This window comes from Schistocerca serialis, chromosome 1 (assembly GCF_023864345.2).
Source record: "Schistocerca serialis cubense isolate TAMUIC-IGC-003099 chromosome 1, iqSchSeri2.2, whole genome shotgun sequence".
NCBI lineage: Eukaryota > Metazoa > Arthropoda > Insecta > Orthoptera > Acrididae > Schistocerca > Schistocerca serialis.
Genome location: NC_064638.1, coordinates 449,457,198 through 449,481,177, shown reverse-complemented (window position 1 = coordinate 449,481,177; position 23,980 = coordinate 449,457,198). Strand labels below are relative to the sequence as shown.

The following is a 23,980-nucleotide window of genomic DNA, read 5'->3' as shown; positions in this document are numbered from 1 at the left end:
TCTCTGGACCTATTTAGAACAGCTAGTCAAACGTGGCAGTCTTCATCCCGCTGTTTGGTAGCAATACCAGATGTAACTATAAGTGAGTGCTTTCAGCTGCATATGGCATACTTAAAAGAAACTTTCGGTCTCTCTTAGTCCATTATCGAGGTTGTAGGCGGTGTTACACTGTATTATTGTGATGTGTTCTGCCTTATTTTTTGTTAGATTATCTTACATGCCTCTGTGCAGCATCGTCGGCCAACAAAAGAACGTATGTATAACATCCGTAAGTTTAATTCATCTTTCCCAGTGTACACTGAGGTGGCAGAAGTGATGGGGTATCTCCCAGTATCGTGTCGGACCTCCTTTTGAACGACGTATTGCAGAAACTCGACGTAGCATGGACTCAACAAGTCTTTGAAAGTCCCCTGCAGAAATATTGAACCCTGTTGGCTCTATAGTCTATAATTACGAAAGTGTTGTCGGTGCAGGATTTTGTGTACGAACTGACCTATCGATTATGTCTCATAAATGTTCGATAAGATTCATGCTGGGCGATCTGGGTGGCCAAATCATTTGCACGAATTGACCAGAATGTTCTTCAAACCAATCGCGAACAATTATGGACCAGTGATATGGCGCATTGTCATCGATAAAAAATTCCATCGTTGTTTGGGAACCTGAAGCACATGAATGGCTGCAAATGGTCCCGATGTAGTCGAACAGAACCATTTCCAGTCAACGATAGGTTCAGTTGTACCAGAGGACCGAGTCCATTTCATATAAACACGGCCCATACCATTATGGGGCCACCACTAACTTTTGACAACTTGGGTCCATGGCTTCGTGGGATCTGCGTCACACTCGAACTCAACCACCAGCTTTCACCAAGTGACATCGGAACTCATCTGACCAGGCCAAGGTTTTCCAGTCGTCTAAGGACCAACAGATATGGTCACTAGCCCAGGAAAGGCGTTGCGGGCGATGTCGTGCTGTTAGCAAAGGCACACGCACCGGTCATCTGCAGCCATAGACCATTAACGCCAAATTTCGTCACATTGTCATAATGGATATGTTCGTCGTACGTCCCACATTGATTTGTACGGTTATTTCACGCAATGTTGCTTGCCTCTTAGCGCTAACCGGTGACAGCTCTACTCAAACGCCGCTGCTCTCGGTCGTTAAGTTAAGGCCGTCGGCCACTGCGTTGTCCGTAGTGAGAGGCAATGCTAAAATTTGGTATTCTCAGCACACTCTTGACACTGTGGACCTCGGAATATTGAATTCTCTAACGATTTCTGAAATGTAACGGTCCATGCATCTAGCTCCAATTACCATTCTGCGTACAATGTCTGTTAATTTCCGTCGTGCGGCCGTAATCACGTCGGAAACTTTTTCACATGGATCACCTGAGAACAAATGACAATTCCGCCAATGCACTGTCCTTTTATACAATGTGTACGCGACACTACCGCCATCTGTATATGTGCATATCACCATCCCATTACTTTCGTCACCTCACTGTAGATCCTACTAGTATGTCACTATTGCTGTCACCAGAACCTTGTATGGGATTAGAGAGCATCATCATCGGCGGAAGCCGACGTTGAATACGGAAAGCAGGTTTACTACGTGGTCAGCATTTCTGAACTCTTTTAGCGAACACACACATAGGGGTGTGGATACGTGGCGGACACCATGTGGGTACATGAATCTCAGTATGCATCCCTCGATAATAAACATTCTATTACTCAAAATATATTACGCGATTAATTTTTTTAAATGACCGGTTTTGCGTTTTGCTATAACATGAACAGTCCTCAGACCTGACTGTATAGGCGACAAGTGCAACGCGTCCAGCTAGTGGCAAAATTCACATAACTTTTTTTTAACTGTCTGACGTAACGTACACATTTTGCTGCTATCTGGACGTGTTAGTCTTGTAATCGATACATTCAGATCTGAGGATGATTCATGTTGAACCGAAACCGCTCATTTTAAGAAATTGATTCAGTCAAGACATTTAATTAAGTCTGTTTTAAAAACAGTGATTGCGTATTTTATCTCCTTGAAAATTAACAATTTTTGCAAATTATGTTATTGCTCTTCCGTTAAAATAAAGGTATGTAATGAGCACTGTTGACGCTGGCACTTTCGAGAAGGAATTGTACTCGTTTATTTGGGAAGGATAAGATAATGTAATTGTGGTTCGCAATGACCATAACGGACATTGTTTTCGTGGAAATACATTATTAAGGTGTTACGCTTTAAACATGTTTTCTGCGATACGTTGACTAAGAAGTTCAGAGTTAAACAAGGAAGCAGGAAAAAATTTAATTTTCTAGATAGCGTTGAGAAGCTAGGAAGGAAGAAAAAGAAGAAGAAAATTACTCGTGCAGGTAAAAAGGAAACTTGATGGCAGAGAAATGAAATCAGAAAGTCCGCACGTCCTCGCAAAGTCGTTCAGCAATCTGTCATCCAGTCTAGTAGCAGGCAATAGTATCTCATGTGTATAAGATGTACAGTCTTCTCTCGGGAAACCATATGACTGTGGAGTTCCCAAGTGCTGTTTATAAAGGCATTCTGGTCACTAGGTGGTTGCACCAGGTGATTTTCCAGGAGCGCTGCCTATCCAGAGCTGTCGTGCCCAATAACCTCTTTGACTGGACAGCGTCATTATCTTCCGTGGCGGGATCTGTGTCGTTATCCGGGCGATGTTTTAGAGTACAGAGCGTAGACAAAGGCTTCGTAGACTAAACGAGAGAGTGACTGATTAGAGGACGACACAGTATTTGCCAGTGGTCTCGCATCAGCAGCCACAACCACGTCAACCTCACATTCTGGCTGCGCTCTCCATGGGATCGTGCGTCAGCTCGAGGGACACATAACCCGAGTATCGATCGGACTGGGTAAGGAACCTTGAATCATTATCAAATACAAGAAAGAAACTGCATCCCATTTTATGTTAGTTTTAGTTATCTCTTTCTCCTTGGACAGTTTAGTGCACAATACGATTGGGCTCTCGGAATGTTGAATGAAAAGTTACAGCTAACTTTGTTTGAACAAAGTGTTTTTCTGAAGTGATGTGATAGGTTATATCTCAAAATAATTATCTGTTATTTTTTCCATGATGCATTTCGAGGTCTTAAAACTTCATCATGAGGCATCAGTGGATTACATTAGAATTTCTTATTCTGGATAAAGCGTTGAGTTGTGTGTCTTCACCTTGATTTCGAAGAAAAAATGTGTGTGAATTCCTAATGGACCAAACCGCCTAGGTCATCGGTCCCTAGACTTACACATTACTTAAACTAACTTATGCTAAGAACAACACACACGCCTATGCCCGAGGAAGGACTCGAACCTCCGGCGGGAGGGGCCGCTCAATCCGTTACATGGCGACCTGGACAGCGCGGCCATTTCGAAGATGGTTCAAATGGCTGTGAACACTATGGGACTTAACTTCTAAGGTCATCAGTCCCCTAGAACTTAGAACTACTTAAACCTAACTAACCTAAGGACATCACACACATCCATGCCCGAGGCAGGATTCGAACCTGCGACCGTAGCGGTCGCGCGGTTCCAGACTGTAGCGCCTAGAACCGCTCGGCCACTCCGGCCGGCATTTCGAAGATGTTCCGGCTTAAAAGAACACTTTTGATTTGATCTGTGTTTTTGTTTTTCGTGATCTTGCCCATTACTATCGAAGGAGAATCTTGCCATCAGGTCCACAGCTGGTAAAGAATTGGTTTGGGAAGCAGACGTTCCACAGCTACACTTTGTTTTTATTTTATTTATTTGCCTTTCGTTCACTGTGACTTGTTTCGGGGTCGCAGTCCTGTTCTCAAGCCATCAATCTTCCCTTCAGCCAGTCAGTTAGCAGTCTGTTGTCTTGGTTGATGGCAGTGTTACACAACAGAAGACTATACTTGATGCAACCATAAGAGTTTCAAAATTCTTCCCCAGCAATGCCAGAGGCAGAGCGAACAGATGAATAGCCAGGCAGAATTCCAACGAGGAAGGTTAGCTGATAGGATTGTAGCAAACATGGAAGCTTTTGCAACACCATGAATGGGCTGAGCGTCAGCGTAAGCATGTAGCAAAATGACATAATGGTGATACAGAGATATTGACACAATAATGACTGTGCAAGAATGCCTTAGTAGGACACAAGAGTAACTATTCAGTTTAATGACATGACGAAAAAGAGCATCAGATAGATGAAGTTGTGAAATCCTGAACCGACCAAGAGAGCTGATCAAACGAGAAAACTAGGACGAATAATGTGATTGCCACCTCGCAGTAGTAGAGCACATGAGTTCATCATTTATAAATATTACTTCTGTTCTGGCGGAGTTCTGTTCGGTTTGGAGCTGGTCGACTCTCTGCTCATCCATCTCCTACAGTCTTCTATGGAACAAAAAGTGCTGCATGGTAGGACTTGGTAGCTGTTAGTGACAGTAGCAACTAGCAAGACAATACTGAGAGGAAGTCACGGCTGTCACCATCTGGCAGGCTGTCTGGAAGCCTAACCAGCAGGACCTGGGAGCATATCGTGATCTGTCAACTTGTGGGCGAGCCACTGCTGCTACCCACCTCCGTTTGATGATGCCAGGTTCTATTTCTTGATGGGAAGTCACAGCACTTTTCTACACGACTTCACAGACTCTGAGCAGACCTGTTAAATGCCTTCCATGTGTACAGTCTACAGGGAGTCACAGATATCCTGAGCATCGTCTCGTGGAAGATGCTTGTAGCAGCACTGGACATGGATGAGTAGTAATGCAGGCAAGGTTATTGCCCTGAAGACGCTATGGCCACTGAGCTGACACGCCGCCCCCTGCATGTCGAACGCTGACTGGGACATTCCATACCGGTTCGCTACCACCAGCCCAGCTCACACTGGCTGCCTGAACTGTTTAACATTGTAATGCTATTCCACTAATGCCTTCGGGTGGTGCTCTGTCAGCCTCATGACCTTGGGCATGAAACACCACCCACCATAACATCGTACCCATAGTGTACTATAGTAGGCTGACTATATGGGAATTAGTGTACAGCCCCTCCCCGCTACTCCCCGTCTCTAGTCACAAACAGCAAAATAACAAAAGATAAATCAATAAAATAAAAACGAAATGAAGCTGTGGAATGTCCACTTCTAAAAGATTTTTTATTGTGTTTCGTGTTTCTGTGCTAATCGCTGAAACAAATGTGAATTTATAACGGTACAATTCGGTTTTTTTAGTCATGACTTGCACGATGCGCCATGCCAAGAATTTCTCTCCTGTGCAAACCTTTCCATCTCAGAATAGCAATTGCAACCTAGCCCCAATTATTTGCTCGATCTATTCGTTGTTCCTCTACAGTTTTTACCTTCTACAGCTTCCTCTAGTACTGTGGAAGTTATTTCATAATGTCTTAACAGATGTCCAATCACCCTGTCCCTTCTTCTTGGGCCGGCCGCGGTGGCCGAGCGGTTCTAGGCGCTTCAGTCCGGAACCGCGCGACTGCTACGGTCGCAGGTTTGAATCCTGCCTCGGGCATGGATGTGTGTGGTGTCCTCAGGTTAGTTAGGTTTAAGTAGTTCTAGGTTCTAGGGGACTGATGACCTCAGATGTTAAGTCCCATAGTGCTCAGAGCCATTTTGAACCTTCATCTTGTCAGCATTTTCCATAAATTCCTTTCCTCGCTGATTCTGCCGAGGACATCATCATTCCTTACCCTATCAGTCCACCCAATTTCCAACATGCTTCTGTAGCACCACATCTCAAATGCCTCGATTCTCTTCTGTTCCAGTTTTCCCACATTCCATGTTTCACTACCATACAATGCTGTGCTCCATACTTACATTCACAGAAATTTCTACTTCAAATTAAGAACTGTGTCCAATTCTAGTAGATGTCTCTTGGCCAGGAATACCCTTTCTAGTGTTCTTTTTCGTGGAACATCTTCGAAGTGATGGTTAAGACGACAACTGACGTAATCCAAAATAAGGAATGCTAAGAAAATGCCTTGATTCGCTTGAAAAATAACTGCTTTAATTTATGTTATAAAGAGTTGCACCTTACAAATTACAGTACATTATTGACGACATGAAATTATGAACCGTTGGACCTACTATAAGACGGGTGAGTAAAGGTGAACAAGAGTGGCGAGGGTAGGGATGGTGTCGTAGCTTCACACTGTGCTACCCCCCGGCAGCGGCTCCGCACAGTGTCCGGTGTGCAGGTGTCCGAGGGCGCGGCCGTGGTGCCCAGCCACCGGCGCACCGAGTCCTACGACGAGTGCCGGCGCGTGCCGCTGCCCGTGCCTGTGCCCGTGCCGCCCGGACAGCCGCCGGCCGACGGGCAGGCGCAGCCGCAGCCGCCGGCGCGCGCCAGCTACGCGCTGCCCGACGAGTACTCGTCGCCGCCCGCGACGAGCGCGGCGCCGTCGCCGCGGCAGCGCAACCGCATCCGCACCAACCCCTGGCTGGCGGGCAGCTCGCTCAGCTCGAGCGCCTCCTCCTCGTCGGCGGGCCGCGGCAGCCTGGCCGGCGTCTCCGGGCCCCAGCAGCAGCCGCCGGCGCAGGCCCGCGCGCAGCGCCCGCTAGAGTCCTCCAGCGGCAGCGACGCCACGCTGCCGCGGCGCGCCAACGACGCCGCGGCCGCTACGTGAGTTGCGCCACACTATAGGCGACATAATCGTCTCGAGAGATTCAGCAACTGTATAGATACTACTCTAGATTATTCTCATTTATGGTTCCATCTCTGCTGCACATTTTTAATTATGTTACATGTTTCGATCAGTCTGGATCATCTTCTAATCTAAGAAGTTGCGTCAGCAATCCATCTTGTCAAGTCAGAACCATATATCACAGTACAGCACTCTGATACGTGCCTCTGAGTAGACAAGACGGGTTGCCGACGCAATTATTTAGATCTGAAGGCAGGGGCGGGCAAACGTTGCACGCGGCTCATGAGCGCACAGCGCTGCACGTGTGCTGCTCGCGTGCAATCGTCGACCGGGGCAGTGGCGACAGCCGGCAGGTTGCGGCAGTGTAGTACCAGGCTAAGTTGCGGACGTTGATGCGAAGCAACCACTACGTAGTGAACGTTGTATTTCAAGAACCGGAAAATGCAGAGTGAATCAAGGAAACATAGAAGTGGAGATCTGCTATCTTTTAAAAAGAAATGGGAGATTCATTTTTTCTTTGTGCAAAAACGTGAAAATTCGAAATGTTTAATATGTGACAGTATTCTTGCTGGTCAGCGAAGTTTAGTATTGTACACCATTATAATGATTTTCACAAAGCCGAGAACAATTTATTGTCGGATTCTGAGCGGATGGGGTAATTGACTGAGCTTAAGCAGAGCGATCTGACGATACTAGATGAATCTGACGTAACTTGCTGTTGTCACGAAAGATCTGCGACTTTCTTTCGTCATGTCTCTCATCTAGTGGATTTAACATTTTATGGAGCACTGTTTTCAATTTTTCAGGACAACAATGATAGCCCAGCGGTACGTTCAAGTTATAAGATTGCGCTTAATATAGCGAGAGATGGAAAACCATTTGCTGAAGGTGAGTTTTATAAAGGAGTGAATCAATGGCGGCTGATTTACTTTGCCCATTGAATGCAAATTGGTTTCGAGCTATCACTCTTTCTCGGCGGACTGTAAGTCGTCGTATAAGTGCCATGGCAGGTGACGTTTGCCGTCAATTAAGGAGTGCAGTGCAGGAGTTTATTGCATTTTCCATCGCACTTGACGAGTCCACAGATATTTCAGACACCACGCAATTAGTGATTTATGTCCGCGGCCTGTACACTGTTCAGCACATAACAGAGGATTTTTTTAGATATCATATCTTTAAAAAGCACGACCACCGGCGCGGACTCCTAAAAGCCGTTGAAGAAGCTGTCAGTTCAGATGGCTTAAACAGGGAACGTTTGGTGTCAGCGACAACAGACGGAACACCTGCAATGAATGGGGAACAAATGGGGTTTGTTGGATTACTAAGAAAAAAACTAGAGCGTGCAGAAGAATCATTGTGCAGCGTCCACTGCATTTTGCACCAAGAAGTACAGTACATTATTGACGACATGAAATTATGAACCGTTGGACCTACTATAAGACGGGTGAGTAAAGGTGAACAAAAGCAGCAAAACTGGGGGACGTCGTGCAAGTGGTTATTCGGGCAGTTAATTGTCTGAGGTCCCACGGGCTTACACATAGACAGTTTCACACATATTTAGCTGAAACTGGGGACGGGTACAGTGACATACCATACCACAGTGAAGGCCGCTGGCTTAGCCACGGTAATGTACTCAAAAGATTTTTTGAGCTGAGAATACCAATAAATCAGTTTTTAAAGGACAAAGGAAGGTACGACCCCAAGTTAGAAGATCCAGAGTGGGTTGCCGACCTTGCATTTTTAGTGGATATTACCGGACACATGAATGCATTGAACACGATTTTGCAAGGAGAAAATCAGCTAATTTGTGAAATGGTTGAAAAGTGCAAGCTTTCACTAGCAAGCTTGAGCTGTGGGAACGACAGCTCTCGTCAGGGAACGCATTCTGTCTACTGTGCGAGAACAGAATTGCAAAGAATATGTTTCCGTACTTAGTGCAATAAAAGAGGTATTTCTACAGCTATTTGGGGATATACGATATTTATTCCAAGCTTTTGAATGATTCTCGAGACCATTTGCTGTTTCTGTCGATGATATTCATCCCAATTTCCAAATGGAGTTAGTAGATCTACAGTGTAATTCTCGTCTGAGAAACAAGTTCCTTTTGGCAAGACTTTTATCACGACTTTCCACAGCAAGAGTTTCCTCGTCTCCATCGTGAAGCCGCGAAGATAATGTCACTGTTTGGCTCGACATACGTTTGTGAGAGATTTTTTTCTGTTTTCTGCTCTCGTTTGAGAGCAAACATCAGTGATGAAAATTTACGTAACTGTTTGCGTTTGTCTGTATGTTTATTCCAGACATTAAACGTGTTGTAAACTCCACCTGTGATAATTAAATAAAACGTATCGTAGGTAATAGGTACTCTTTCAAACCATGAGTTCTTTCAAGCACTCCTACTAGCCTTATTCCTTCATTCAATAAAGCAAGCTAGGAAACAAAACGCATTACAGAGGAAGGAGCGGAGAGACCGCATGGTGGGGAGGGAGAGAAGTGGGTGGTCAGCTTGCCCTGTGTACACGCAGAATACCTGTTAACTGCACACGTGCAAGTGCACCGCACGCGTGCAGGATTCCTGCCCGCCCCTGATCTGAAGGTGATCCAGACTGATCGATACATGTAGTCTAATTAAAAATGTGCAACTGAGACGGAACAATAGATGAGAATTATCTTAAACTGAATTGCTTTACTTGCTTGCAACCACGCCGCTGCTTCTCTGCTGTAGCCTCCATTCTTTCGTACATCGTTTAGGTTTTTTCCATTATAACTGAGAGTGACCTCCTGCTTCTGAAGTAGTTAGTTTAATATTAAATGTTTTCTTAATCATACTCACTTAGTGATGAATCACATGCCAGACGACACTCTTCGAGAAGAAAATTTTCATCCTTAGATTAAATAAACGAGAATCTCCACACACTGAAAGCTGATAAACGTTGGACATTAAAACATCGGACTTGCCAGTGTGGCTTTTCTGTAACATATAGTACGAGGTGGGATCTGTGGTATCCCTATATTTAAACCGAGATTTAAGGTAAAAATCACAAGAATTTTTAATTAAAGTGACAGAAATTTATTTTTACAATTATTTGAGAGTTTTTTAATTGCTCATTGTTTTTTATAGTACTAATAAATCCTGCAGCATTTTACTTTTTATTATAGGAAATCACATATTTCTGTGTGGAATCTTTAAATAGTCACATAAGTGGAGTGTTAGGGACGAGAATTTTACATTCTAAAAACTATAATATCTGTATAGCAAATAAATTTACACATAAAACAAAATAACAGGGTTTAAACTTGCACATAAAAGTTACACGTGATAAGTGCAAAGAGAAAGCAAAATTGATACTAAATGTTGATATCTTCATTTGTCGTCATCAGCACCCAGAACACATTTCATTTGAACTAATTCTTTTGAGTAGTAGGGTTGGATAAAAAGTAGTGGCAACACGACGTAACATGAAGGATATGCATCCAATGGCATACGCTACGCACTGTCTGTAGCTAATAACAGAAGGTCAGTTGAAGTAGTGCAGCGAGAGGCGACGGCCATGTTTGAGTGAGTCGCAGCGTGTACATGCATGCATGGATCAAGATTGAAGTGCACATTGTCGGAGGGCACAACAATGTTTTCAGGGACTGCACGGAGTGTGTGGCGACGGAGAATAGTCAAGTCGTACACTGTCGAGGATGAAAGTGTTTCGGGATGGCAGGGATGTTATTCAAGATCGACCCCATTCGGGACGTTCTCTCGTGGGCAACCTGACAACTGAGCTCATTCCCTCCCTGCTGTATGTGGATCGTCGATTGATTCCATCCCGTCATCCTTCACGAAAGTTCACTGTGCCACACGGCGAGTATAACAGGTACTCCGACGCAACTCACCTTGGAGAGCGAGTTAGAAAATTTTCGCGTGATCTGAGAGACCACATTTCACGAATTAAGGGTTTTAAAACTGATAGTGTTTAGTACAACATTTCAGTGCCTAGCGTTTGTCAGCTTCTTATGTTTAGCCAGATGATGAGATGCTGTTTCTCGAAATGTGGTTGAATCAATATTATGTTAATTTCTAACATCACGTTCCATATTTTCTGTGACAGACACTTCAGGGGCATGGAAAGAGCCAAGTTCTGCTTATGAAAAGTATCAAAACGTCAGAGTACTCGCCAAATTAACGCAGGACAGAGGAAAACCCCGGAATCACCGGTCTTGGCAAGGTCCCAGTGGAGATGGTTCGCCGATGCCTTCCTCCGACATGTCAAGTGTGTATCTGTGTCGGTTGGATGACTGTGATTAGTGCTTGTACAATGCAATTTGGAGTCTGTGTTGTACGTGAAGGAAAGGGAGAGGGTGAAACATGGTGTCAGCACACAGCCTACTTCTGTCGAATAGCACCCTGGGGGACACCAAGCTAAACGTCCCCATCCGACTGACAGATCGCCATCAACAGCGTCAGATGCCTTCACTTTACGAGACGCTGTGGAGAGGTGTCGATTTCAAACCAGGTCATTGGCGCAAAGACGAATAAACACGAACTTCACGCTATCGCCTCTATTCCCCTTGTTTGCCAAATACTGGAAGTGAAAACGTTCCACCAGCAGGACTCTAAATGGCTCATCTCCGAGTCGAGCGCTACTGCAGAGGCGTGCGATAGCAACCTCAGCTATGGAGCCAGGTTATATAAAGCATGCTAGTAACAAATTACAACTAGAGCTGATCTAGTCACATAAATATTTGAGGCAAGTACTTCTTCACTATTTAATTTCCACACACATACTGTGGTGATACTGAGCACTTTGGTGAAAGGCTGGGACCCATTGACTGATTTGAGTTGCAAATTGAAAAAAAACTGTAGTTTATTTAAATAAAAAATTTTGAGTCCCGCAACATGTAAAAAAAAACTTGAACAGCCATTCTTAGAGCAGCTCAGCAAAGCACTTTTCCGTCTGTAAATTTAACTTGAGCTCAAGTAGCTAACAGTTTAAGCTCTTACATTTATGCTACAAAACTTTGGTAAACAGAAACAACACCAAACGCATCAGAAGCTATAGAAACAAGGTCACAAACAATTCCAATGAAAATCTTAAAAATTTAAAAGTATCGTAACAACTATTAAATAAACGTACTTAAAAACCAGGGCATTTTTAAAATACAGGGTCTGGAACTTTAGTAGTGGCAACTACTTATTTACAAGTTGTACAAAATGAATGAGTGTTTCGAAGTTCTACTCTCCTTCAGAATAGTGACCAACACTGCGTATAACCCTTTGCCAGCGTTGTGGAAGTCGTAGGACACCCATAGTAACGCCAGATGATAGTGAGAGTGGAGCGGTATGTTGGCCCACGAATCTCTGTAACAGTTCTGAATCAAATGCCATGAAATGTTTCTTCCAGTTTAGGAATCCAGTTGAATTCGCTCCGAGGAGCCTAACGGGTGACACAGTACTTCGCAGCTACATCGATCGAACAAATCAGTCACAACTTCCGTCATATGCTCCCGAGCATTGACCTGAAAAATGATGGGCAGGTCCTGCACAGAGAGTCACCGCTTCCTTCTCTAAGCTGTTCGTTTTTGGAACACAGCCTGCGACGGGCTTCTGCAGGATTTACATTAAACTGTCTGAATTCTCAGTCAGATCTTCATATTCAACTTCGGCGAGAACGAAAACGACTAGAGTGTACCCTGGCAGATAACACAGGTGGCTGCCTCGGCTGCTGCGGGCCGTTGCCTCGCCTATTCGACCGTCAACAGCTCTGAACTCGGCTCCGGCTCACAGCACGCCGTCCTCGAGCCGCAATATATCAGTTCCGCCAGAGGGAGCATACGCCACCTCTGCCAAGCGACTCATAGGCAGAGAGTGGCAGGAACCTAGTTACATAAAAAAAGGTGCTAACCTTGGCACATAATGCCGAAATATAGTATGTAACAAAAGATGCTGTAGACTTCCATGGTTTGTGAAGAATGTCTTGAGTAACAAATCGAAGGAAAGGCCGTTCAATGAAGTTGTGAAGAGTCGAAATTACAGAGCTCATCGCCTGTTCTCGGCAGTAAACTCGACTTCGAACGCTGGCGGATTGCAAGCAAAACTACACGCCATGGGCCTGACAGTGCCGACCGGGTCTACGTATGCCACAACACTGTCGTAGCCAACGAGAAACACGGGCCCTACAACGAACTTGTGACGTCGCACTAATTGGCTTGTCTGCCAAACTTCGCGAACGTTCATCTCCGTGCAGGGCCCACGGGAAATCAATACGCAATTGAAAAGGTATCCATGAAAGGTCTTAAAATTGTCCTGTGCCATTGCATGAATTCAAACAAGCAGTCCAGAACTATTAAACTCGCCTGAAATAGTTACTCGCATCCCGCTGAGGACGGCTGCTGGCAATCGTAAGACCTGCAATGTCACGTGCTGTGACGTACGCGCCACGGCCTGTCTTCCGCGTGGGCCTCGCGACACTGCAGAGACTGAGAACAGTGGCGTCAACGTACCAAACTCACGTGTGCTTCCGAAGGGGTGGTCTAGTGGCACGGATTGGGACTGGTTCTGTAACTCCGAAGCTCTGTAGCGTCTTTGTGTGGAATATGCATTCCTATCCCCACATTGTCTTTTAAGGCACTACCTAAAACCCTCAACATCTGTACAAAAGGAACTTACTTAAGAAAAAAATGAAAAAATGCACTGCTCCCCTCTTTTACTACTTAGCTGCTAGTTCTTCCCAAAAAAGTATGTAATTTCACTCAGCAAAGTTATTTGATGATAAAATGAACGAAAGTTTAAGGTGAACATTGGTGTTGACAAGAAATTACATCATCTAGTCGAAAGACTACGATAAATAAATGAAAGCAATACCTAGCAAAATACACTTTCAATTGTGTTTTGAATATTTGAAGTTTTGCAGTATCCAGTCTGATCTCCGCTAGCAACCTGTCAAATGACTTATCCACCAACATTTGAAATTACTTGCTAAACCCTTGGCACGAATATGTATCCTATATGAACTTTATTTTTCTTCTGATATTGTTGTTATAAATTTCACAGCTTATCCTAAGTTCACTCATATTATTAACTACAAATACCATTTAGCGCGCAAATATATTAATAACAAATATAAGAATCTCGCGTCCTCGAAGAAACTGCTGTAAGACGGTCGCCTGTCAGCTGTACGCAATATCCTCACTGTACACGTCTGTAGAATAAATACTTTATTTTAGCTCCTTTGCACTAGGGGATAGTACCGTAGGACAATATTCAGTGAAAATACGCAAAGGATACTTGCAATTCCCTCCTAAAACATTGGGTGGAATGACAACACCTATCTTTGCACCCTGAGCCATATAATGCTCCCTTCAGTGAGGGAGAATTTCTCATTGCTCTTGCTGATTATCCTAACACATCCTCTGGACCAGACCGCATTTAGTCCTAAATGATTAAACATCTGTCAGCGGATTACCAGCGCCACCTCCTTGCTGTCTTCAACCGCATCTGGAGCGATAGCGAATGCTCGCCGCAGTGGCGACAAAGTATCATCGTTCCAGTGCTAGAAGCCTGGTAAGAACCCGCTAGATGTGGATAGCTATCATCCTATCAGCCTCACTAACGTTCTGTGAAAGTTGCTCAATCGTATGGTGAACCAGCGGTTGTGTTGGCTCCTTGAGTCTCGGAGCCTTTACGCTCCCTCCCAGGGCGGTTTTCGCCGAGGTCGTTCCACAACTGACAACTTGGTCTACCTGGAGTCTGCCATCCGAGCGACCTTTTCTCTGGGTCAGCACCTTATTGCAGTATTTTTTGACCTGACGAAGTCTATGATATCTCTTGGCGACACCGCACGTGGCATGAGTGGGGTCTCCAGGGCCCACCCCCCTATTTTTAGATGGAACTTTCTGTCGCTCCGCACTTTCAGAGTTCGAGTCGGTGCTTCATAGAGTTCGCCCCTCATTCAAGAGAATGAGGTCCCACAAGGCTCTGCACTGAGCGTCCCACTCTTTTTAATTGTCATTCATGGTCTCACAGCAGCAATGGGGTCCTCAATATTCCACCTCTAATATGTTGACGATTTTTGTATTTCCTTCTGCTCCTCTTCTATTGGTGTGGCTGAACGTCGACTGCAGGGAGCCAGACGAAAGGCGCAGTCGTGGAAATTCACTCATGTCTTACAGTTTTCAGACATCAAAACTTGCGTCATGCACTTCTATCGTCGTTGTACTGTCAACCCATATCAGGAAGTTTATTTCAGTGACAAACTACTTAATGTAGAAGAGACTTACCACGTTTTGAGACTGGCCTTCGACGCCCGCTTAACTTGGATTCCCCATCTTCGTCAGCTTAACGAAAAGTGCTGGCGGCATCTCAATATTATTCAGTGCCTGAGCCACACCAACTGGGGTGCTGATTCCCCTACACGCTGCAGCTGTACAAAGCCTTTGCGCAGTCCCATCTTGACTATGGGGCCTGGTGTATGGTTCAGCATTGCGGCTGCTGGACCCTGTACACCAATGTGGAGTTCAGTTTGCGATAGGGGCTTTCTGAACGAGCTCAGTGAACAGGCTCCTCATGGAAGCTGGCGTACCTCCATTGCAGATCAGTCGACAACAGCTGCCTGCGAATTATACCGCCCACATTCATAGTTCGCCTCACCATCCAAATTACCGTTTCCTTTTCCCTAACATCTCCCGCAGTGGCAGCCCAGATTAGGAATTCCAACTGCAATCTGTGTCCAGTCGCTTCTTATTGCACTCGATGCTTACCCTCTACCAACTTTCCTGTGGGTCCACTCGCATACGTCTCCATAATCCATGCCTTGGCCACAGCTTCATGTGGACAGACCACAAGGCCCAAAAGGGTCAGTTTTACCTGAGGCCCTCCGACGACAACTTTTCTCTATTCTCGGTGTGTTCCAGGGCTCAGAAGTATTCTATACCGAAGGCTCAATGGTCGATGGTCACGTTGGCTTCGCTTATGCTCATGCAGGACATAATGAACAGCATTCCTTGCCAGATGGCTGCAATAATTTCACTCGCGCTCTTGAGCATATCTGCTCCTATGCAGATGAGTCTTTCGTCATCTGTAGTGACTCCCTTAAGCAGCTCCAGTCTCTCAACCAGTGCTTCCCTCGCCATCCTTTGGTAATGACTGTCCAAAAGTTTCCTTATGCCTCAGAAACGGGGGCCGTTCAGTGTCCTTCACTTCGACACCTAGGACATGTCGAGATACCGGCCAATAAACTTGCTCACAGGCTGGCCAAACGGGCTACCAGTGAATCAACTTTGGCGATCGGCACGCCAGAGACTGATCTCTTGTCGGTCTCACGCCATAAAGTTTTCAGGATTTGAGATACTGAATGGTGCACTGTCAGTACACCAAATGAACTACATGCTATCAAGAGGACAACGAATGTGTGGCAGTCATCCATGAGAATCACTCACCGGGACTCCATTGTTCTATAACGTCTCTGCCATACTTGCCTGATTCATGGTCATGTCTTCCATCGCGAGGACTCACTTAGGTGTTGCTTCTGTTCCCACATGACTGTCGTCCACATCTTGTTGGACTGCCCAATTTTAGCCGCTCTGCGGCGGACTTTTAACCTTCCCATAACACTGCCAGTGGGGATGGGAGACAATGCCTCGACTGTTGATATAGTTTTACATTTTATTCGTGAGGGTTTTTTTTTTTTTCACGCAATCTAAGGGTGGGCATAAAGCCTTCTCTCCCAGACCTCCACCCTCCCTCGATTTTAATTCTTCCTCACTCTTTGTTTGCTGTTTCTTCGCCTTAGTGTATGTCTTTTCCTTATTTTTTGAGGCTGGAGATTTTAATGTGTTGCCGAGTGATTAGGTCATTCTTTTTTCTTTTTGCAATCGGCCAGCCTCAGCCATATACTCTATTGCACGTTCTCTCCTTTTGTCTTGCCTCTTTCGTTTTTTCTATCCGTGTTTTTCCCCAATTAGTTTTTCTCCTTTTTTTACTTTCCACGGTTTTTGGGGAATTGTTTTATCCCGCGACTTTTTCACTGTGGAAAGATGGACTGATGACCCTGTAGTTTGGTTCCTGTCTCTCAAACCCAACCAACCAACCAACAACCCCTGTGGGTTAGTTGTTATCTACACTTTCACCATTCACTCCTGAAATCCCGAATGCTATGGATTCGAAACTAATAATCTGTGTTTTCGACTATTTTTTATTATGCCATGTCCTTCTCAACCACCGTCCCCATCAAAGCTCTAGAGGTTTAAAGTCTTTGGAATTGGTACTAGGAAGCCTAACTACGACGGTATTCACCACTAAAATTGGTAGTTTTTGGTTATTTGTAATATATCACTTCCTTCCCTCAGCCGCTTACTCCTTACGCTGCTAGTGATGCTTTAAACTGCTCCCTCAAATATTTTTCTTATTTCAGACACTAGGTCATTATATATTCCTGACATATTCAATTTGGGGGAGCGATCTGCAATGTACGGTAACTGAATAAAGCTTTACAAGCGAAGACCATTTAAAAGCATTTTATTGGATGACTGGTTTCGACAGAGCTGTGCTGTAATCATCCGATCTTACGTTGTAAAAATTCAAAAGCATTAAGATCCGATGATGGCAGAATAACTATATCGAAACCAGTCATCCAATAAAATGTTTTTCTTAGTGATCTTGGCTCATCTGTTTTCTTCAGTTAACGTACAGTTGATCAGATTTGTACCAGGTTGAACAGAAACTGCTCTCAAGGTTCCAGTGTACTTCCACGTATCATCCTTTATGTGTTCACTCTACCCAAAAAAGCTGCTAGGGGTATTTCACCCCAGCAGTAATTTTTTTCTAGATAGTAACTCATATGCTGTATGTTTGTTGTGATATCAAACTCTTAAGGCCAGCAGAACACCCTATGTCTATCAAAAGTTTTTGATGATGTATGCTGCTTCCACTGCTGTATCGCTATGTCGTTTTAACCAGCGATAACAGTACGAGACAACATAGTGGAGAAAGGTTGCGAGCGGGACACGGAGTCGATTTTGCGATCTTACAGATGTCTAAGAAGACTGTTATTACAAGAACCAGAAACTAAAGGTATACTTATTGCCTTGTATTACCAGTTGCTACCTATATATCAGTAATGTGAACGATGACAGAAGCGGACGTAAAAATTTTAGACTGAAACAAAAACGCTGCGAAAAAGCTATGGGCCTGCGAGAGAGGCAGAGGACTGGACAGTGAGATATAATCGTGAAGTACAATAACTTACTCGAGAGAACGATATCTACATCTACATGTATAATCCATAAGCAACCATTCAGTGTGTGGCGGAGTGTACTTCCTTGTTCCATTCGCGAGTCCGCCTGCATAGCTGAGCGGTCAGAGCGGCTGACTGCCATGCGGGGAAAGCGGGTTGGATTACCGATACTGCTAGGGATTTGTTCTTTTTTTTTGTAATAGGACTGGTACGGAATTCATTCGTCTTCTCCGTGACGCTAGCTGAGGAGCTATTCGACTGATTAGTAGCGGATGCAAATCAAAAAACCCGACAAAGACCTGGAAAGCGGTGTAGTGACCCCATACCCCTCCCGAAGACGCCATTGGCAGAGGATCATACTGTGGTCGGTTGGCCCCGATTGGCCCATCTATGGCCGGACAGCGGAACTTGACCTTCCCTAACTTCGCCTGTTTCAGCAGCTAATGACTCGTGGCAAGAATGATTGTCGGTAAACCTAAGCAATAGCATTAATTTTCTCAGGTTTTGTAGTAGTGGTCATTGCGCGACATATATGGAACGAAGTAATATGTAGCCCGACTCTTACCGTAACGCTCTCGCTCGGAATTTCAGTGGTAAACAGTGATGTACAACGGCTGTTTTGCAGCATATGCCACTGGAGATTATTTAACATTTCCCCAATTCTTTCACACCGACCATACTCCGTAACGAACTGCGCCGCTCTTCGATGGATCTGCCTCTATAAAGGTATTAAGCAGTTTGTTAGTTTTCAGAGAATGGGCTGTTTAGGATACGTGGGGAGGATAGCAAATGACAGCTTGCCCAAAACCGTATTGAAAAGAAGACTGTATTCGGCCAGAAGGTTGGCCCGACCAAGAGTAAGACGGATGTATCACGTGCGGGCTGAAGTTAGCAAAATGAAAATCTGAGGATGGAGGGAAAAAATGGAAAGCACAATTGTGAGGAGGCAAATTATCGAGGTGTGTAAGGCTCTTGTAGTACCTAAGAAAATAAGAAGAAGAAGAAGCAGTTAGTTATGTAGCAATACTCTGCACACTCAAGCATATACTAATAATAAATCTATAAAACCGTCTTGTCTGTCTTTGAACGTGATCGTTCCCAAAACTACTAGACAAATTTTCATGGGGTTTTCGCAGGTAACTTGAGCATAGTTTGGGGCACCGTATAGGCTTTAGTTCATCTAAAACGGATCACAAAAAAAGACATTCATCCGTATTATGAAATTGTATGTATGTGTCTTTGTTCCACATTTCCTCCGAAACCACTGGACCGATTCCAATCAGACTGGGACACATACCACTTGCTGTTTGAGAACAATGGTTGTGGGTGTAAGAACTACCTACCTGTCAAAGGGGTGTATTCGCGACACATTTTGCGGACAGTGTTCACATAGACCACAGAATGTACTTTTAAAATTATATCTATGTACGATAGTTCAGGATACATGACGTCACTAAGACTGAGATGCATGAAAACTTTCGCAGCCTGCCTGAAATTTAAATTTGTTATTACGAACCCGCTGAACCGAATTCGATGGAATTTCGTAAGAAGGTAGGTTATACAATCTTCAGTATGTTTCTTATATACTTCCACAGTATTTGTTGCATTATATACACGTTGCATAAGTATATAGCTACTGTGCGCACTAACCATTATTAGAGAACGAGAGCACTTAGTTACTTGCAACAAACTCTACACATAATTTCAAACTTACGGAACTTTTTGTCGCTGACAGCCCACACATAATGATGAAAGGAAAATATTTTTTTCGCTTACTACAGTTTCGCTTTTCATACAGTAAAGCTGTCACATCAGACATGACATCATGACGTTTACATTTATTACTTGTTTGCTACTAACTTTATTCGCAACACACTAAGCAGAAAGTTTCCTGAAATGGTGCTGAATGTACCTACAAAATTATATCATTGTACCGTATATAGTTCAGGAGATACGAGGGAAGGATGAAGAGACGGACAGAGAAAGAGAAGTGTAGGTGATGGTGCGGTGGCCCGGTGTAATGTTAAGCTCTCTCTATCTAGCTTAAGCGTTTTCGTGGACTTAATTGTTGAAGAATGCTGGTTCTGCTTTCTTGCAGCGCCGATGTCTTCTGCTAGCACCGGACGCTTCTCCGAAGATTTGACTGCCAGGAAGGGGAAATTTTCACTCTCTCGCTCTCTCTCTTCTTCCACTCTGAAAAAAAAAAGTTTATGACGTAAGCCCACACATTACCGGGCACCCAGAATCAGTTAATGACACCTTTTTGAACACAATTAATACGTAAGCTTTTATCGTAGCTGACTATCCACGTCCAGTCCACGTACTCTCAACAGCAGTTCAACGTCTAATAAACAGTCACTATTTCGAGTCTCTCCATTTGTTTTTTAACAATACAATGCTACATTACTCTTTGCAGTCGGCCACGGAGCTTCCGGGCCGTATTTGCTTATTCTTGGCAGGTCGCACTAAACACTTATCAACGCCGACGAATTATCTCCCTTCCAGTTTCGCCTGCACAAACAATAAATGGGTGCAGTATCCCATGCTCATCCTTACGCCCTGGTTTAAAATAACGCGGGTTCGAAACGGCTGGAACACAAGTGTCTCCAGACTTTCGTAAAATTCTGGGGGCACTACAATGGTCAGAGAGAGTGGGGGAGGAGGAAATAGGCGGGGAGAGAGAGAGAGAGAGAGAGAGAGAGAGAGAGAGAGAGAGAGAAAGAGATTTGGGGGAGGTGGAGTAGGAGATGAACAGAGATAGGGGCAGGAGGAGGTGGACAGAGGGTGTGCGTGGAGGAGATGCAGAGAGAGAGGGAGAAGGAAGAGATGGACTAACAGAAGTGAAAAAAATCCTTACCAGGCTCAACGCCGGGTACTCGGCTAGTGGGGAATATTTTCTTGAAGTCTTCCTGTTCCCCGATTACGCTTAACTTTTATACGCTGGTGAAGAAGTAGTATACACTTTTGGTGTGGCAGCGAGCACGTCGAGATTTTGTTCATGTTTTGTGGCGCGGCCTGGTGACAGCATGCAGCCTGCAGGTGGGGGCAGAGAGGCGGCCCTCCTGCTGCACCGAGCCTCGCCTCGTGGCGTAGAGGCGCGAGGGCCGGTGGAGAGCGTCAGGCCGTGCCGCGGCATAAACACCACGGCCGCCGCCGCCCCCGCTGCTGCTGCCTCCCAGGGCAGAGCGCGACGCCCGCGTCTGCCCGCCGCCGCCCTTCCCGCCACCCCCGGTGTCTGTCGAGGGCTGATCGAGGAGATGCTTGTCGCCGATAACGAGGGGCGGTCGGCCATAATTAGAGAAACCTCGAGGGGCTACTTTGCAGCGCCGTGCCAATCCACACAAACACGCGCTTGCACTTTCTCCTTCTGCGTTCCCCGTTCGAGTGTGCACTAGTCCATCTGTTCTCGGAAGAGTGTGACGTAGCTTTATAATAAGCATGTGTACACTACTGACATTACTCAAGAGTATGTCCTCAAACCTGTACTCATGCACAGATTACCGATTAAAAGATAGCTGTACTCTTAGTGCTGATTTCTACTAAAAATTACAAAAATAATTCAGAAATGGAAGAACCTTTCGTTACATACACTTAAATATTAACAGGGAAAAGAAAAAGAAACTAAAGGAAAATATACGTCGCTGTAGAGCTTCACTTACGCCTTATTTGCCTTAACGCAACTTCAATTTAGCTAGTTTTTCGTCGTATCAGGTGGTTGCCTCGTAATTCCTCAGTTTCAAATTAGCATCCTGATTGGCATAGCGAACGAGATAATGCAGCAGCAAGAGACTGCACACACTTTCGGAAGGAGCAATTAAGACTGAATCCGGCTTGGTTCTTCTGAAATAGCCACAGCTAACTTCCCTCCCTTCCCCCCGTCCCTCCCCCGCCACCCTCTTGCCCAATTCGAGCCTATGTCACGTCTCAAACCATAATCTTTCTCTTTCTATCCACTGACCACGTCGTCCACTTGACACTTAACTTAAATCTTTCTCTCTTTTTGCTTCTGGCCGGCCGGAGTGGCCGAGCAGTTCTAGGTGCTACAGCAGTCTGGATCTTCGCGACCGCTACGGTCGCAGATTCGAATCCTGCCTAGGGCACGGATGCGTGTGATGTCCTTAGGTTAGCTAGGTTTACGTAGTTCTAAGTTCTAGGGGACTGATGACGTCAGCAGTTAAGTCCCATAGTGCTCAGAGCCATCTGAAACTTTTCTTCTGAACGCCGTTATCAACTAGTTCTTTACCAACACTCAGGAAACAATGAAGCATCACTTTAAATATAACTGCGCACCCTACCTGTTCTCTTAGAGCATTAGTTATTACAGAGAACTGCGTCTTTCTCAGCGCAACCGACCCAAATTCTCTGTATCGTAAACACTTATTGGTACAATCTTGAAGTATTAAGTTTCCCTTTCGGACACTGACTGGATGCGTAATATATCCATCATAGACCAAAAGCCGGAGATGTAACGACGTCCACCTATAAAATCCTAACCATCTCTCGCACTTCGGGTTACTGGATTGGACTGCACATCGTTTGTGTTATAGATGCTTATACACTCGCCCGTCGTGCACCGCAGTAGGCAAGCTTTCACACTCCAATGAACAGACAGTACGGCAGCAGCATGCCATCACACATCACACAAATGTGGAAAAACTTAAAGATTAAAGAAACTTGTTCATGGTGTCACTGCCACGTAACACAGCTCGAAAAAACTTGGACGATGCATATGAGTAGGAAGAAGTGCTACAGTACAGAACAGAAGGCAACTGAAAAAATACGCAATGAGATGATCAGAATGCCACTTTTATTCAAAAAAATGGTTCAAATGACTCTGAGCACAATGGGACTTGACATCTGAGGTCATCAGTCCCCTAGAACTTACAACTGCTTAAACATAACTAACCTAAGGACATCACACACATCAATGCCCGACGCAGGATTCGAACCTGCGCCCGTAGCGGTCTCGCGGTTCCAGACTGTAGCGCCCAGAACCGCACAGGCTGGCCACTTTTATTCAAATACAATAATTATGCTAAAGTGTTGTATTATATGTATGTATTGTATGTTAACCGGGGGCCTAGAAACGACGGAGAGTCTCCGTCCCCGCCGCGGCCGCAGTGGTCCACAACCCCACGACGACTACCGCAGCCCACTTCACCCCTCCGCCACCCCACACCGAACCACTCTTTAAGGTTATTGTGAGGTTCGGTCCCCGGTGTAACCCCTCCTCCCCCCCCCCCCCCCCCCTTCACAGGGAACGTCTCGCACCAGACGAGTGTGACCTCTATGTTTGCGTGATAGAGTAATGGTGGTGTACGTGTGCGTGGAGAAATTGTTTGCGCAGCAATCACCGACATAGTGTTGGTGTGGCGGAATAAGGGGAACCAGCCCGCATTCGCCGAGGCTGGCCGGCTCACCGGACCTCGAAACAAGTCCGCCGGGCGGATTCCTGCCGGGGACCAGGCGCTCCTTCCCACTCCAGAACGCCTAGAAACGACGGAGAGTCTCCGTCCCCGCCGCGGCCGCAGTGGTCCACAACCCCACGGCGACTACCGCAATCCACTTCACCCCTCCGCCACCCCACACCGAACCACTCTAACACAGCTAACTGGGCGGGTGATTATGCTAAAGTAACTAAAATTCTCTACTCATTATAAACTGCGGGACACGGTTAACAAAGTGGGTGGTCACCATGTACGGCAGTGCATGCTCTGCAATGCGCTGTCGTGCTGGCCTCAAGGATAAGGATTTCTTGTGGTGGGGCGAACCGTTTCTGAAAAACGCAAACAGGGAATGAGTACAGCTTCACAATAGCGTTGACCGGTGAACCTACCGTGTTTAATGACTTAGAAGTCACTACGCCTGTGCAGCATTATACATCCCCACGCCACAACATCTGTATCACCAAAACGATCATTTTCGACAATGGCTTTGCGTCCTTTACGTGTTTCTACCTCTTGCCATTTGAGGGTTCGTCCTTAATCAATACTCAGACTGCCGGCCAGTGTGGCCGAGCGGTTCTAGGCGCTTCAGCCTGGAACCATGCGACCGCTACGGTCGCAGGTTCGAATCCTGCCTCGGGCATGGATGTGTGTGAT

General features: G+C 45.4%; 1 protein-coding gene across 1 annotated transcript in view; it reads left to right on the top strand.

Annotated features, from left to right (window-relative positions):
• The window catches only part of LOC126482883 (mucin-19), a 781,435-nt gene that overhangs the window by 708,963 nt on the left and 48,492 nt on the right, over window positions 1-23,980 (top strand). Inside the window, exons 6-7 of the mRNA XM_050106575.1 lie at window positions 6,211-6,635; window positions 20,905-21,162. Of these exons, the coding sequence (XP_049962532.1) occupies window positions 6,211-6,635; window positions 20,905-21,162 (683 nt within the window). The remainder of the gene's footprint in view (window positions 1-6,210; window positions 6,636-20,904; window positions 21,163-23,980) is intronic.